The sequence below is a fragment of the Sinohyriopsis cumingii genome, chromosome 6 (genome assembly GCF_028554795.1).
Source record: "Sinohyriopsis cumingii isolate HCF-2022 chromosome 6, ASM2855479v2, whole genome shotgun sequence".
NCBI lineage: Eukaryota > Metazoa > Mollusca > Bivalvia > Unionida > Unionidae > Sinohyriopsis > Sinohyriopsis cumingii.
In genome coordinates this window covers 150,496,893-150,515,427 of record NC_142966.1, presented here as the reverse complement: position 1 = coordinate 150,515,427, position 18,535 = coordinate 150,496,893, and the positions used below count along the sequence as shown (strand labels likewise).

Genomic DNA, 18,535 nt, shown 5'->3' with positions numbered 1-18,535 from the left:
TGGTCAACATAACTGGAATACTTAAAAGATTCATATAGTCCCAAACCCACTGAGCTATATTGCAAGGATCATGCAAAGGTGTAAGTGTTTCTTCATGTTAAATTGGTATTGTCATACAAATCTTGATATGCTCTTAAGACTTTCATAGAATTATTTTGTAAATGTATTGTGTATCATTATGTTTGATACAAAAGAAACTATAAATGACTCAATATTTTCAGGTCATCCATACATTACAAGGATGCAAAGAATACAGGTATTAAAGCAGTATGGCCTGCTTCAAGAGACATTTACATGGAGGGACATAGATTCCATCTCCAACAGTCTTCAGGTTGACAGACACCTCAGTTGCCTTGAAGTGATGCAGATATGGGGCATATTTCTACCTCAGAAAAATCCTGTTGACATGCTTCTCAATGTAGTACTTGTAAAGCCATCAGCTGTGTCAGCATTCATGAAGATCCTGGAGTCTGAAAGTCACTTGTTAAACATAGCAGAAAGAATCAACAGGACAGAAATATCAAAAGAAGAAATGGAGAGTAAGAAACATCCTTAGTGTTTAGCTCACCTAACTCTTAGACCATTTGGTAGCTATTTTGGGCCTGATGGCTTTATGTCATGTTTCTGTCAACTTTTGCTTGATGCTGTCATGAATGCTATAGCTGGACAGATTTTGATCACATACTTTATTTATTTTGAGATCTTGGAGAAACTTGAATATACATGTGTGATATTTACACATAGTAATTATTGATCTGGCACTATATTCTTAAAACATCTGAAGCTAGAAACTTGAGCTCAAACTTTGAGCCCTGAAATGTGGACCATTTATATTAGAATAAAGTTAGAATTATCAGTCTTTCTGTATCTTTGAAGCTTTCAATTATTTAATAATATGACAGATCTCAGTGATTAGATGCATTTAAGCAGAAATAATTTGGGGCCTTGCATAAGTTTAAACTCACATTCAGTGTACCATTGCCTTATAGAATGGGTACTAGAGATATGGTTTATTAAGATTGCTGTCATGATATTTGCTGTATTTCTGAAGAGATTTTGATGAAACTTTGGATATATACATTTCGTATGTGTTTTAATAATTTGATTACCAGCAGCATCTGGGTATAATACAGGGTGAGTAGCATCGAATTGGCAGGGCTTGTTACGACCCTAGAGACCGTTTTTGAAACTGATTTTGATGATACTGAAGATATTCTCTGATGTTATGAACATCTTGGATGGTTATAATTGCCACTATGCATATGAATGAGATTTTCATGCATCTGGTTGCCTTAATAGGTCAGTCCCACCCCCAAGTGGATGTATTTCCAAACAAAGTTTTAAAAATATTTTATCACATAACTCCTGTGTTATCTATATTCACATACCCATATCATATTTATCCTTTATACAAGTGTAATCATTACAGGTGAATTTATGTCATTTAAAGCACAGAGATAATTTCCTATGTATGAGAATGTACTTAACTCTTTGCTTACAACTGATGTGTATATCCACTGGATACACTTGCCTTGCCTCTGCATACATCTGAACCTCCTGCATGGGAGGGTTTTTCTTACAAGTTTAGAGGTGTCTCCTATCATTCCCTGAAATCTCCCACATCTGCAGAATTATTAGCGAAAAGTTATTTTTTCTTTATATTCATATTCTGATTACAGTATGGTATATGTACGACAATACTGCTTGTGACCATATGACTGAACAGTCTTAAATGGGGCAAGATAATGCAGTTGCCAATGTCGCCTTTTATCCTGTTGGCATGGTTGGCTACATTCATTGTTTGAAATTTCTGGAGGTGGATGATAGTATATCTCAGCTGAAGTTGTTTAGAAAGAATTAAAGACGGTAATTCATTATGGTGTGTTACTAAAGAGCCCAGTCAGCATCAAATATTAAACATTACTTTGAATCTCTCCATAAGGTCTGTTCCACTTCAGTGCTTACAATGTGTCCAGATGAATGAGAGCCTATGCTATGTTTAATCAAAAGGAATTTGGACAGGATTAGAAATGTTATTGTTCCTTGAAGTGGCCCAACAGTGGGTCAGTTTGAATTCCGTGTTTAAGATGTGTCTAGATGTCTAAGCGTATCAATGTCAAAACACTAAATTCCTAGCAACCAAAATATCTCAAATCCAATGATGCTTGGAAACAGGAATTTTATTGGTTGCAATCATGTTCAAAGGAACATAAATAAGCATTCTGTTCTTCCTGTAAAGATGATTGTAAGGTCTTGTTATGCTGGCAAGAATGCAGAATTCCAGTCTTATAAAGCATAATAACTGGGACAACAAATTTTGCTATTGCTGAAAAACAAGTTTGCAGAATCTGCATAAAAAAATGCATACAGTTAGATGTGTCAAGACACTATTTGCCAACTTCGTATTCGAACATAATCTCTCATGAGTGACCATCTGGGGAATGCAGCCAGTGATCATGATGTTTAGGCAAAATATGTGTTTGACAATACTATCAACAACCACATGACATAATCTGATATAAAAGCCTCTGAGCTGGATTTAATCCTTTGTAAACATGAATGTTAACCAGTCTAAAGTACATGTCACTAATTGCCATTTTAATCCATTATGCCTGAGGTGACTGTTGTCATTGTACTTGTTTTAGTGTTTATAATACTAGTCAGTCATTTTTGGATTTGATTGTTATTATTGAAGAGTGGTGATAGTGATGATAATGATAACAAAGGTGTATGCTAATTATGCTTAAGTCACATGGGTGTAATTGTATAATATATGTGTTTGTGCTTCATATCAAGAATCTTATTGGCATTAAAACGATATTAGAATTAGACCCAGACAGTACCAACCTTGAGCAGTTCTGGCAGGCAGTCAGTAATCTGAATTTAGCCTCAGGCTGGAAATGGTTTAAAATTCTTGGTGGAATCAGAGTTGTGCTGGCGTTGCCACATTCCAATACAGACAATAAAAGGGACATTTATGTTTCTGAGGAAAATTAGCTGACTCCAGAGGAAACAGATTCCATTAACAGTGCATATCTCATGAACAATGATGAGGACTGCCACCAAAATGAATATAATCCAGCAATGATCTAAGAAATGCTAAACACACTTGTGTTAAATATAAGAACAGTATGAATGGCAATAAGTTACTGTGAAAGGACTGACTTGATTTAGGGGATGTGCATATTTTAATGTTTAAAATGTAAATTTGTTTAGTAGTTGTAATTTTTGTTCATTTACATGCTAAAAATATGGTTGTTGAAAATACTCCATTTGGAGATCAAAACTCCTGACTGCATATTAAAAATTAGACTGATCTGTCCTGACCTGACCTGTCTTTTCCATCATGTGTATGCTTCATTGACTGATAAATCCACTTATAAGCAAGCACAACTACATGCCATAGCAGACATCTGCTGGATGGTTATGCATACAAGTTACATTCGTTCTTATTGGTCAATAACCTTAGGTAAAATGACAAATAACCAGAGTTGTGTTAACAAATAATTGTTCTTACTAAATTTAGAGATTTTGTGAAATTTTGCAGCATATAATAATATGTGCATTTGTAGTTGAGAATGGAAATAATGGCTTTTGCTTACACTAGTGATTCAGAATAAGAATTTTAGGAGTTTCTGAGGATAAAATTGGAGATTGATTTAACACATGTAGGCAATGGCACTGAATTATCTTTTTTGTCCATTTGGTCAGAAAATGAGACAGAAGCCAATGATGAAGACAGTGAGGTATGGATAAGAGAGGAACAAAGTCCAAAAGTCAGAGTTTACTGAACATTTTGGCCCAACTTTCAGTTTGGATGAGGGGAAGAAAGAGATTATTTTTTTCTTAAAATTATGTCCCCTAGGCATCAATTGAAGGAATTGTGGAACAAACTGATATCTATGCAGCAAGATCAGTGGAGACCTAGCCAGATTCCAGATACTGTATTTGGGAATGTACCTGAAAGTCAATAAATCACCATTTTTTGTTGCTTAAATTTACACAAAGAGTTCTTTATCAGTTCAGACAAGCGTGGTAGCCTTTCAAGACTTTTTCTTTACTATTTTACAAATGTTTTTATTTTAATGATGTGTATTGTTTGTTGAGGTACTTAAAATTTAAACTAAAAGAGAGTTTTCTTATGGCAGCTGTTCAGTAAGTTTTTGCTAAGTTAAAAGGGTGAGTTAGTTGATGTAAGCCAAGCATACTCTTTGGCACATTTAAGCCTTTTGGACAACATAACTGGAAGACTTAAAAGTTTCATACAGTCCCACACCCACTGAGCTATATTGCAAGCATCATGCAAAAGTATAAGTGTTTCTTCATGTCAAATCGGTATTGTCATACAAATCTTGATATGCTCTGAAGACTTTCATAGAATTATTTTGTAACTGTATTGTCTATCATTATGTTTGGTATAAAAGAAACTATAAATGACTCAATATTTTTCAGGAATGCAAAGAATACAGGTATTAAAGCAGTCTGGCCTGCTTCAAGAGAAACTTACATGGAGTGACATCGATTCCATCTCAGATAATCTTAAGGTTGACAGACACCTCAGTTGGCTTGAAGTGGAGCAGATACAGGACAGATCACAACCTGTGAAAAAAGCTGCTGACATGCTTCTCAGTGTAGTACTTGTAAAGCCATCAGCTCTGTCAGCATTCATGAAGATCCTGGAGTCTAAAAGTCACTTGTTCAACATAGCAGAAAGAATCCACAGGACAGAAATATCAAGAGAAGATATGGAGAGTAAGAAACATCCTTAGTGTTTAGCTCACCTAACTCTTAGACCATTTGGTAGCTATTTTGGGGCCTGATGGCTTTATGTCATGTTTCTGTCAACTTTTGCTTGATGCTGTCATGAATGCTATAGCTGGACAGATTTTGATTGCATTCTTTATTTATTTTGAGATCTTGGAGGAACTTGAATATACATGTGTGATATTTACACATAGTAATTACATGACCTGGCACTATATTCTTGAAACATCTTAAGCTAGAAACTTGAGCTCAAACTTTGAGCCCTGAAATGTGGACTTTTTGTGTTAGAATAAAGTTAGAATCATCAGTCTTTCTGTATCTTTGAAACTTTCAATTATTTAATAACATGACAGATCTGAATGATTACATGCACTGAAGCAGAAATAATTATGGGCCTTGCATGAGTTTAAACTCACATTCAGTGTACCATTGCCTTATTTGTGAAGAGATTTTGATGAAACTTTGGATCTGTACATTTGGTAAGTGTTTTAATAATTTGATTGCATAGCAACATCTGGTTATAATACTGGGTGATGAAGCATCGAATTGGCAGGGCTTGTTACGACCCTAGAGACTATTTTTGAAACTGATTTTGATGATACTTAAGATATTCTCTGATGTTATGAACATCTTGGATGGTTATAATTGCCACTATGCATATGAATGAGATTTTCGTGCATCTGGTTGCCTTAATAGGTCATTCCCACCCCCAAGTGGATGTATTTCCAAACAAAGTTTTCAAAATATTTTATTACATAACTACTGTCTTATCTGTATTCACATAAACATATCATATTTATCCTTTATACAAGTGTAATCATTACAGGTGAAGTTATGTCATTTAAAGCACAGAGATAATTTCCTATGTATGAGAATGCACTTAACTCTTTGCTTACCACTGATGTGTATATCCACTGGATACACTTGCCATGCCTCAGCATACATGTGAACCTCCTGCATGGGAGGGTTTTTCTCACAAGTTTAGAGATGTCTCCCATCATTCTCTGAAATCTCCAACATATGCAGAATTATTAGTGAAAAGTTATTTTTTCTATATATTCATATTCTGATTACAGTATAGTACATGTACGACAATACTGCTTGTGATCATATGACTGAACATTCTTAAATGGGGCAAGATAATGCAGTTGCCAATGTCGCCTTTTATCCTGTTGGCATGGTTGGCTGGCTTCATTGTTTGAAATTTCTTGAGGTGGATGATAGTATATCTCAGCTGAAGTTGTTCAAAAAGAATTAAAGACGGTAATTCATTATGGTTCTGTTGCTAAAGAGCCCATTGAGCATAAAATAATAAACATTACTTTGAATCTCTCCATAAGGTCTGTTCCACTTCAGTGCTTAAGGTTTGTCCAGATGATTGAGAGTCTATGCTATGTTTAATGAAAAGCAATATGGACAGGATTAGAAATGTTATTGTTCCTTGAAGTGGCCCGACAGTGGGTCAGTTTGAATCCCATGTTTAAGGTGTGTCTAGATGTCTAAGCGTATCAACGTCAAAACACTAAATTCCTAGGAACTAGAATATCTCAGACCCAATGATGCTTGGAAACAGGAATTTTATTGGTTGCAATCATGTTCAAAGGAATATAAATAAGCCTTCTGTTCTTCCTGTAAACATTATTTTAAGGTCTTGTTATGCTGGCAAGAATGCAGAATTCCAATCTTATAAAGGATATTAACTGGGACAACAAAAGTTTGCTATTGCTGGAAAACAAGTTTGCAGAATCTGCATAAAAAAATGCATACAGTTAGATGTGTCAAGACACTATTTGCCATCTGGGGAATGCAGCCAGTGATCATGATGTTTAGGCAAAATATGTGTTTGACAGTACCATGAACAGCCACATCAAAAAATCTGATATAAAAGCCTCTGAACTGGATTTAATCCTTTCTAAACATGAATATTAACCAGTCTAAAGTACATGTCACTAACTGCCATTTTAATCCATTATGCCTGAGGTGACTGTTGTCATTGTCCTTGTTTTAGTGTTTATAATACTAGTCAGTCATTTTTCAGAGTTGTGCTGGCGTTGCCACATTCCAATACAATGAAAGGGACATTTATGTTTCTGAGGAAAATTCGGCTGACTCCAGAGGAAACAGGTTCCATTAACAGTACATATCTCATGAACAATGATGAGGACTGCCACCAAAATGAATATAATCCAGCAATGATCTAAGAAATGCTAAACACACTTGTGATAAATATAAGAACAGTATGAATGACAATAATTTACTGTGAAAGGACTGACTTGATTAGGGGATGTGCATATTTTAATGTTTAAAATGTAAATTTGTTTTGTAGTTGTAATTTTCATTCGTTTATGTGATAAAATCTGGTTCCTTAAAAATACTCCATTTGGAGGTCTAAAGTCCTGACCAAGTTTTTAAAATAGGTATGATCTGTCCTGACCTGACCTGTCTTTTGAATCACATGTCTGCATCAGTGACTGATAAATCCGCTTGTAAGCAAGCACAACTACATGCCATAGCAGGCATCTACTTGACAGTTATGCATACTAATTCTTAGTGATCAATAGATCTGCTTTCCGTCTTCAAGTTACAATCGTTCTTATTGGTCAATAACTTTCAGTAAAAGGACAAATAAACAATCATTGTTGTGTTAACAAATAATTGTTCTTACCAAATTTAGAGATTTTGTGTGGAATTTTGCAGCATATGATAATATGTGCATTTGTAGTTGAGAATGGAAATTATGGCTTTTGCTTACAGTAGTGGTTCAGAATAAGAATTTTAGGTGTTCTGGAGGAAGAAATTGGATATTGACTTAACACATGTTGGCAATGACACTGAATTATCTTTGTCCAGTTGGTTAGAAAATGAGACAGAAGCCAATGATGAAGACAGTGAGATGTGGATAAGAGAGGAACAAAGTCCAAAAGTCAGAGTTTACTGAACGTTTTGGCCCAACTTTCAGTTTGGATGAGGGGAAGAAAGAGATTATTTTTTTCTTAAAATTATGTCCCCCAGGCATCAATTGAAGGAATTGTGGAACAAACTGATATCTATGCAGCAAGATCAATTTAGGCGAAGCCAGATTCCAGATACTGTATTTGGGAATGTACCTGAAAGTCAATAAATCACTATTTTTTCTTGCTTAAATTTACACAGAAAGTGGTTTCTCAGCTCAGACAAGCGTGGTAGCCTTTCAAGACTTTCTTTACTATTTGACAAATATTTCCATTTTAATAATGTGTATTGTTTGTCGAGGTACTGAAATTTAAACTAAAAAAGGAGTTTTCTTATGACAGATGTTCAGTAAGTTTTTGCCAAGTTAAAAGGGTGAGTCACTTGGTGTAAGCCAAGGAAAGTCTTTGGCACATTTAAGCATTTTGATCAACATAATTGGAAGACTTAAAAGTTACATATAGTCCCACACCCACTGAGCTCTATTGCAAGCATCATGCAGAAGTATAAGTGTTTCATCATATGTCATATTGGTATTGTCATACAAATCTTGATATGCTCTGAAGACTTTCATAGAATTATTTTGTAACTGTATTGTCTATCATTATGTTTGGTACAAAAGAAACTATAAATGACTCAATATTTTTCAGGTCATCCATACATTACAAGGATGCAAAGAATACAGGTATTAAAGCAGTCTGGCCTGCTTCAAGAGAAACTTATATGGAGGGACATAGATTCAATTTCAGACAATCTTAAGGTTGACAGACACCTCAGCTGCCTTGAAGTGGAGCAGATACAGGACAGATCACAACCAGAGAAAAAAGCTGCTGACATGCTTCTCAGTGTAGTACTTGTAAAGCCATCAGCTGTGTCAGCATTCATGAAGATCCTGGAGTCTAAAAGTCACTTGTTAAACATAGCAGAAAGAATCAACAGGACAGAAATATCAAGAGAACAAATGGAGAGTAAGAAACATCCTTTGTGTTTAGTTCACCTAACTCTTAGACCATTTGTTAGCTATTTTGGGGCCTGATGGCTTTATGTCATGTTTCTGTCAACTTTTGCTTGATGCTGTCATGAATGCTATAGGTGGACAGATTTTGATCACATACTTTATTTATTTGAGATCTTGGAGAAACTTGAATATACATGTGTGATATTTACACATAGTAATTACATGACCTGGCTATATTCTTAAAACATCTGAAGTTAGAAACTTGAGCTCAAACTTTGAGTCCTGAAATGTGGACCTTTTGTATTAGAATAAAGTTAGAATCATCAGTCTTTCTGTATCTTTGAAACTTTCAATTATTTAATAACATGACAGATCTCAGTGATTCGATGCATTGAAGCAGAAATAATTATGGGCCTTGCATGAGTTTAAACTCACATTCAGTGTACCATTGCCTTATAGAATGGGTACTAGAGCTATGATTTATTAAGATTGCTGTCATAATATTTGCTGTATTTGTGAAGAGATTTTGATGAAACTTTGGATCTGTACATTTGGTAAGTGTTTTAATAATTTGATTGCATAGCAACATCTGGTTATAATACTGGTTGATGTAGCAACAAATTGGCAGGGCTTGTTACGACCCTAGAGACTATTTTTGAAACTGATTTTGATGATACTTAAGATATTCTCTGATGTTATGAACATCTTGGATGGTTATAATTGCCACTATGCATATGAATGATATTTTCATGCATCTGGTTGCCTTAATAGGTCATTCCCACCCCCAAGTGGATGTATTTCCAAACAAAGTTTTCAAAATATTTTATCACATAACTCCTGTGTTATCTGTATTCACATACCCATATCATATTTACCCTTTATACAAGTGTAATCATTACAGGTGAATTTATGTCATTTAAAGCACAGAGATAATTTCCTATGTATGAGAATGTACTTAACTCTTTGCTTACCACTGATGTGTATATCCACTGGATACACTTGCCATGCCTCAGCATACATGTGAACCTCCTGCATGGGAGGGTTTTTCTCACAAGTTTAGAGATGTCTCCCATCATTCCCTGAAATCTCCAACATATGCAGAATTATTAGTGAAAAGTTATTTTTTCTATATATTCATATTCTGATTACAGTATGGTATATGTACGACAATACTGCTTGTGATCATATGACTGAACATTCTTAAATGGGGCAAGATAATGCAGTTGCTAATGTCACCTTTTATCCTGTTGGCATGGTTGGCTGGCTTCATTGTTTGAAATTTCTTGAGGTGGATGATAGTATATCTCAGCTGAAGTTGTTCAGAAAGAATTAAAGACGGTAATTCATTATGGTTCTGTTGCTAAAGAGCCCATTGAGCATAAAATAATAAACATTACTTTGAATCTCTCCATAAGGTCTGTTCCACTTCAGTGCTTAAGGTTTGTCCAGATGAATGAGAGTCTATGCTATGTTTAATGAAAAGCAATATGGACAGGATTAGAAATGTTATTTTTGCTTAAAGTGGCCCGACAGTGGGTCAGTTTGAATCCCATGTTTAAGGTGTGTCTAGATGTCTAAGCGTATCAACGTCAAAACACTAAATTCCTAGCAACTAGAATATCTCAGATCCAATGATGCTTGGAAACAGGAATTTTATTGGTTGCAATCATGTTCAAAGGAACATAAATAAGCATTCTGTTCTTCCTGTAAAGATGATTTTAAGGTCTTGTTATGCTGGCAAGAATGCAGAATTCCAATCTTATAAAGCATATTAACTGGGACAACAAAAGTTTGCTATTGCTGAAAAAAATGTTTGCAGAATCTGCATAAAACATTCGTAAAGTTGGATGTGTCAAGACACTATTTGCCAACTTCATATTTGAACATAATATCTCTTGAGTGACCATCTGGGGAATGCAGCCAGAGATGATGTTTTTTAGGCACAATATATGTGTTTGACAATACTATAAGCAACCACATCGCAAAATCTAATATAAATACATCTGAACTGGATTTAATCCTTTCTAAGCATGAATGTTAACTAGTCTAAAGTACATGTCACTAACTGCCATTGTAATTCATTATGCCTTGGGTGACTGGGGTCATTGTCCTTGTGTTAGTGTTTATAATACTAGTCAGTCATTTTTCAGATTTGATTGTCATTATTGAAAAGTGGTGATAGTGATGATAATGATAACAAAGGTGTCTGCTAATTATGCTAAGTCACATGGGTGTAATTGTATAATATATGTGTTTGTGATTCATATCAAGAATCTTATTGGCATTAATACAATATTAGAATTAGACCCAGACAGTACCAACCTTGAGCAGTTCTGGCAGGCAGTCAGTAATCTGAATCTAGCCTCAGGCTGGAAATGATTTAAATTTCTTGGTGGAATCAGAGTTGTGCTGACATTGCCACATTCCAATACAGACAATAAAAGGGACATTTATGTTTCTGAGGAAAATTCGGCTGACTCCAGAGGAAACAGGTTTCAGTAACAGTACATATCTCATGAACAGTGATGAGGACTGCCACCAAAATGAATATAATCCAGCAATGATCTAAGAAATGCTAAAGCCACTTGTGGTAAATATGAGAACAGTATGATTGGGAATAAGTTATTGTGAAAGGACTGACTTAATTAGAATATGTGCATATTTTAATGTTTAAAATGTAAATTTGTTTAGTAGCTGTAATTTTTGTTCATTTACGTGCTAAAAATCTGGTTGTTGAAAATACTCCATTTGGAGGTCAAACGTCCTGACCAAGTGTTTAAAATAAGTCTGATCTGTCCTGACCTGACCTGTCTTTTGCATTACATGTATGCATCAGTGACTGACAAATCCACTTGTAAGCAAGCACAACTACATGCCATAGCAGTCATCTGCTTGATAATTATGCATACTAAATGTTAGTGATGGATAGATCTGCTCTCTGTGTTCAAGTTACATTCTTTCTTATTGGTCAATAACTTTAGGTAAAATGACAAATAACCAGTCAAATTTGTGTTAACAAATGATTGTTCTTACTAAATTTAGAGATTTTGTGGAATTTTGCAGCATATAATATGTGCATTTGTAGTTGAGAATGGAAATAATGGCTTTTGCTTACACTAGTGATTCAGAATAAGAATTTTAGGTTTTTCTGAGGACGAAATTGGAGATTGATTTAACACCTGTTGGCAATGACACTGAATAATCTTCTTTGTCCAGTTGGTTAGAAAATGAGACAGAAGCCAATGATGAAGACAGTGAGGTATGGATAAGAGAGGAACAAAGTCCAAAAGTCAGAGTTTACTGAAACTTTTGGCCCAACTTTCAGTTTGGATGAGGGGAAGAAAGAGATTAATTGTTTTCTTAAAATTATGTCCCCCAGGCATCAATTGAAGGAATTGTGGAACAAACTAATATCTGTGAAGCAAGATCAGTGGAGGCGAAGCCAGATTCCAGATACTGTATTTGGGAATGTACCTGAAAGTCAATAAATCACTATTTTTCCTTGCTTAAATTTATGCAAAGAGTGCTTTATCAGTTCAGACAAGTGTGGTAGCCTTTCAAGACTCTTTATTTCCTATTTTACAAATGGTTCCATTTTAATGATGTGTATTGAAGTAGAGGTACTGAAATTTAAACTAAAACAAGTTTTCTTATGGCAGCAGTTCAGTAAGTTTTTGCCAAGTTAAAAGAATGAGTCAGTTTGTGTAAGCCAAGCATAGTCTTTGGCACATTTAAGCATTTTGGTCAACTTAACTGGAAGACTTAAGAGTTTCATATAGTCCCAAACCCACTGAGCTATATTGCAAGCATCATGCAGAGGTGTAAGTGTTTCTTCATATGTTAAATTGGTATTGTCGTACAAATCTTGATACGCTCATAGACTTTCATAGAATTATTTTGTAAATGTATTGTTTATCATTATGATCGGTACAAAAGAAATCATAAATGACTCAATATTTTTCAGGTCATCCATACATTTCAAGGATGCAAAGAATACAGGTATTAAAGCAGTATGACCTGCTTCAAGAGAAACTTACACAAAGTGACATATATTCCATCTCCAAGAGTCTTCAGGTTGACAGACACCTCAGTTGCCTTGAAGTGGAGCAGATACAGGAGAGATCACAACTTGAGAGAAACACTGCTGACATGCTTCTCAGTGTAGTACTTGTAAAGCCATCAGCTGTGTCAGCATTCATGAAGATCCTGGAGTCTGAAAGTCACTTGTTAAACATAGCAGAAAGAATCAACAGGACAGAAGTATCAAGAGAAGAAATGGAGAGTTAGAAACATCCTTAGTGTTTAGCTCACCTAACTCTTAGACCATTTGTTAGCTTTCTTGGGGCCTGATGGCTTTATGTCATGTTTCTGTCAACTTTTGCTTGATGCTGTCATGAATGCTATAGCTGGACAGATTTTGATCACATACTTTATTTATTTTGAGATCTTGGAGAAACTTGAATATACATGTGTGATATTTACGCATAGTAATTATTGATCTGGCACTATATTCTTAAACCATCGGAAGCAAGAACCTTGAGCTTAAACTTCAAGTCCTGAAATGTGGACATATTTTTGTATTTATTTAGAAGAAAGTTAGAATCAGTCTTTCTGTATCTTTTAAGTTTTCATTTATACAATATTATGACAGATATCATTGATATAGAGGTATTCCAACTATCAGAAATAATTTTGTCCTTGAGTTTGAACTTGCATTCATCACTCACACTTTGCGAATAATGACTGGATTTCTGGTTGATTGTGCTTGCTATCATCATAGAGGCCTTACTTCTGAAAAGAATTTTATGAAACGTAGAATATAGACTAATGTTTTTTTGGTCTTTATATTAATTTGGGTATATTGCAAGTTGATCAAGAATCTAAAGGGCAGGGCTTGTTGCCACCCTGGAGACAAATATTTGTTCAATTATTGAGACACTGTTTGGTAACTTTATAGTCAAACATAATCTGTCATGAGCAACCATCTGGAGAAGGCAACCAACAGTCTAGGATTTTAGGCAAAATGTGTTCATAAACACCACTGAACTTGATTGAATCCTTTCCAAATAGGAAGATCAACCAAACTCAAAAGTACGTGTCACTAACTGCCATTGTAATTAGTAATTCCTGGGAATGAATATGGTGGTCTTTGTGTCAGTTTATAATACTTGTAAATTATTTGATTGTCATTATTAAAGAGTGGTGATATTGAGGATCATGATAAAAACAAGAGTGTGTGCAAGTTAGACTTAAGTCACAAGAGTGTAATTGTAATATATATGTGTTTGTACTTCGTATCAAGAATCTTATTGGCATTAAAACAATATTAGAATTAGACCCAGACAGTACCAACCTTAAGCAGTTCTGTCAGGCAGTCAGTAATCTGAATCTAGCCTCAGGCTGGAAATAATTTAAAATTCTTGGTGGAATCAGAGTTGTGCTGACATTGCCACATTCCAATACAGACAATAAAAGGGATATTTTTCTTTATGGTTGACTCCATAGGAAATCATTATCCAGTAACAGTACATCATCTCCTGTGTGTTTAGATGAACATTGATGAGGACTGCATATCTGTTTGCTGGTTATGCATCCTAAAGCTTAGTGATGTGTAGATCTGCTTTGTATGTTCCTATTGCATTCATTCTTATTGGTCTGTAACAGGAGGTAAAATTATACTTAACCAATCAAAATAGTGTTAAATGATTGTTCTTACTATATACAGGGACACCGTATTGTTACAGAATCTGGTGATGAAGACGGTGAAATGTGGACAAGAGAGCTGTATGGTCCAAAAGTCACACAGTTTACTGATAGCTTTGGTGCAACTTTTGTTTTGGATGAGGGGAAGAAAGAGATTGATTTTTTTTCTTTAAATATTATCCCCCTGGCATTGATTGATGGAATCATGGCACGAACTAATGGCTGTACAGCAAAATGTATGGAGAAGAAGCCTGATTTACTCTGGCAACCCGGAACAATGGAAGAAATGCTGGGCTTTCTAGGCATAGATTTGATTTTGTTAATCCTGACATTTCTGACCTATGCTATATATACTATAACATAATTTTTTACTCTCAAACCCGTAACACAACCATGTTTAGAAAAACATGATTTTCATTAATCTTCTGAAAAAATGTAAAACAAACTTCAAAGACCACCTCAGAATATGCCCATAACATCTATGTATAAACAGTAAACATATCTGTTTACCACTCTTGTAAAACTTCTTGGTGCATTTAATCAACTAATTTTGATAGGGGCAATTAAAAGGCAACATGTTCATGTATAAACAACCCTTCACTTCAAATATTACTTAATTGGCTGACGATAGCAAAGACTCAGCCCATTTGGATCATTTGGGTGGGTAAAGTTTGCAAAGTGGAACAACCCAATTTGCTTCAGGTCGTAGATAAAACTACAGTTATTACATATCATTCCTTGCCTTGAATGAGAATGTTTAAGCCTTCTGTATTAAAGGTTATATGCAAGTTTGTGAACAGCAGCAGTTCTTTTTTTTAACTTTTATTTTACTCTATATATAAAACTCAAAGTGTGATTATTTCAGTAGTCCGAATAGTGTTCAAGTGTGATTCACTTTTTGAAGACAGGCTGTTAAAGTACGTTTCCTGTGATTTACAAAACTAGGAGCTATCAGCAAAGCATGTACAGTCAAGCAAAATTTAAAACTGGTTGACAGTTTGATATTGTGAAACACAGCTGCAAGGGAGGAGCATTTGATTCATTGCATATACGGCAAATATTCACATGAGTCATTCTGGAGTGTACCACATCTTTCCAAATAGCAAACCAGAACATATTGAATATGCTGAATTGAACATTAAGATTTGATCTCCTTATTATCATTTATTACTGTGGCAACTGTTAATTGACCCATGTCTTTCTGGATGATGATTTTAGCCATGAAATAGATTGACTGAAAGACAACAAAAAACACATGCTCATGTTTGCACAGTTGATTGGTGTTAATAAGGAGATTGTGTTAACATCCATACTGGACAGAGGTGTTTATTACTACTGTATATAAGTAAGGCACAATTAAACATGGTCAGACTGCATCAGATAACTTTTCCAACAATGCTAACATTATGGTCAGTAAGGACAACTCAGCTCTGACTATGGTTCTCTCAGAGAATCCAGGTGGGAAGTTTGAGCAGCAGGAATGTCCAGTCGCTAATGAGTGCAAAGATTAATGCAAATTACACTTATATAATTTTCAAACCCTCTACTGAACAAATGACAGCAGCTAAGACTGCATCTACATAAGCCTATATTTTGCAGTCCAATGGATTGTAAGGACACAAACTTGGTGTATGTTTTTATTTAATGTCAGTATGGTTGTGATTATATGAGTATTTGTACATATGTTTATGCATGTGGTGATATGTGACAATGCTAAGTCTACCAACTATTTTTTCTGTCAAAATCTACCAAATAATTTTCTTTTGTAAGACCTACACGAAACTGGAGGTACAAGGGTGTCTACTGACCAGGGTTCCCATGCTACCAGGAAACTGGAAAAAGTTGGGAGAATTTATAATGTTTTTCTCAACCATGGAAAGGCCTTGAATTTTGAAAAATTTGATGAAAGTAGGGGAAAAACCAGGAATTTTCTGCCACCACATGACACCAGAAGCAATTATGTAATTGAGTTGTAACTGAGCTGACCATGAGTTAAATTTATAGAGTTCTGACTAGAATATTCAGAGGTTGCAATATGGATCATTTGGGTGCTTGCCATAAACATATTTGTTGAGTCAATCCAAACATTCATTGGATTGGATTCATCTAGTAGACTGGTTGTTTCACAGACAGCTTGATATCCATATCTTTACTTACATGGAAGGTATGAAAACCAGTCTAGCATCACAAGCAGCCAACATGGTGGCAGTAAAGTGTAGCTGCTTACAAGATGGCCTAGCAAACTTAAGTGCTGTTATATTGAGTCATACCTGCATGAAATTGATATGAAAATTATTTATTTTCTCAGAAATTGTGAATATTACAATTTGTTTTGTGTTTAAGCTGCAGAAAGACAAGATAAAACTGGTTTTATTGAAATTTAACTTTATATTCATGAGTTTCATTGCTGGTTGCACAAGTGCACAAATCTCCCAACCCACATGTAGTCACATAATATCAATAATAACCCTTTGCAAATGTTGTTGAAAAAATTATGAAGATATTACATGAAAGTCATATACTATTTGTTGGGAAAAAAATAAAAAAATAAAAACACAAAATTCACGTGACTACCTTGTTGATAATTGCTCTCAGCTTGATGAATCTGACTGTCCAGATTGCTGTAACAGCAACAGATTTCTGGCTGCTTTTCTTGAAATATGTTGAAAATTATATGTTCAGTTTTTTTTTACAAAAGGTATCTGACTTTCGTTTAGTATAATTTTATTTTTGTACAATGTTGTTGATATCATGTGATAAATGGACTTTTGATGTTGTAGTTTGAGATTTTTATAATCATGTGACTAATAATGCAAATTGCAAGTACCGGGTTAGGTTACATCTATGCTGTAGTTTCATCTGGTCTGTCAGTGGATTAAAGACAACAATTATAATACTTTCTGGGAAAGTAAATCATTTTCCTATCGATTTCTTGCAGGAATGACTCAATGTAACATAGTATAAGTTTGCTAGGCCTGTTTGTAAGTAATTACCATATGTTGCTTCCACACAGTGGCAGCAAATTCCTATTTTTTTATAGGCAATTCTTATGATTCTACACCACAACCTAAATGTCCAAATGTCGAAAATGGGTGGGATTATTCGAAGGAACCCAGATTAGAAAACGGACTACATTTGTTTTAATTCACATATTTAGTCTAAAATGATGAATCTCTGAGCTGATCATTGGTGCTAAACTATTACACTGTGACATGTAGGTTGAAGCATTGGTTTCAAATCTTGTGTAGAATGCAGGTGAAATGTGAGATGTCATCCCTTATATTGTATATTAAAAAACAATACGAGCTCCCATGAGTATCAATACAGGTTTGAGTAATAGTTTATCAAATTACAAGCAGACATATGTTGATTTTACAGGAAATTGAAAAGATAATTATGAAGTTGTTTTTTTTGGTCAAAATTTAAACCAACCCTTTTGTAAATATGTTTTTTAATGATGGATTTTTAACCAAATCATCTTGAGGAGTTAGTTTTTTTGAAAAATCTTGTTTTGGGTTTTGTTTGCACATAAATAATTCAGGGTTAAACTTTTTTCTTTACAAAATATGATTCTAATTTTATTTTTTTCTTACTGTGGTAGGACATGTTTACTTTATAACATGCATATAGATTGCTCTCTTGATTTACAACTGATTATTCTGATTTCTTTAGAATTAAAGGTTTGAAAGGAAATAAAGCCAGCTTATGTTCATTATGTTGTTTCCTCATAGCAACATAATGGAAGTCATCAAAGTTAGAAGTTATATTCTATACTTTGAAATGACTTTACATTCCAATTTATAGTAATATAGTCAGACTTGTTTCATTTTATACATTTTATGATTTGGTGCATTATCGTCTTTTCTGACTTGGATGTTTTGGGGGAGTCTTGAAATGAAAACATAATTTGATTTAAAAAATGCATGTTTTAAAGCTAAAATGTTCTTTAATTCCATTCGTTAATGGTCATATGTGAACCTTGAAAAAATTATTTTCAATCTGGAAAAACCCTTGAAATTACCTGGAAATTTATCTTTAAAAAGCATGGGAACAACAGCATTGGACTGTAAGTAGCATATGAACAGCCAGTATTGATATGCCATAGCGCCTCATGGCACCTACTATATTCTACACTCTTTCTCTATTGCACCTTTTAAGTGA

The 18,535-nt window shown here is 34.6% G+C and overlaps 1 protein-coding gene across 1 annotated transcript in view; it reads left to right on the top strand.

Annotated features, from left to right (window-relative positions):
• LOC149798260 (uncharacterized) overlaps positions 1–18,535 on the top strand; it is a 106,778-nt gene that overhangs the window by 46,064 nt on the left and 42,179 nt on the right. The window contains exons 10-13 of the mRNA XM_089960858.1: positions 222–539; positions 4,453–4,752; positions 8,364–8,681; positions 12,636–12,953. Of these exons, the coding sequence (XP_089816984.1) occupies positions 222–539; positions 4,453–4,752; positions 8,364–8,681; positions 12,636–12,953 (1,254 nt within the window). The remainder of the gene's footprint in view (positions 1–221; positions 540–4,452; positions 4,753–8,363; positions 8,682–12,635; positions 12,954–18,535) is intronic.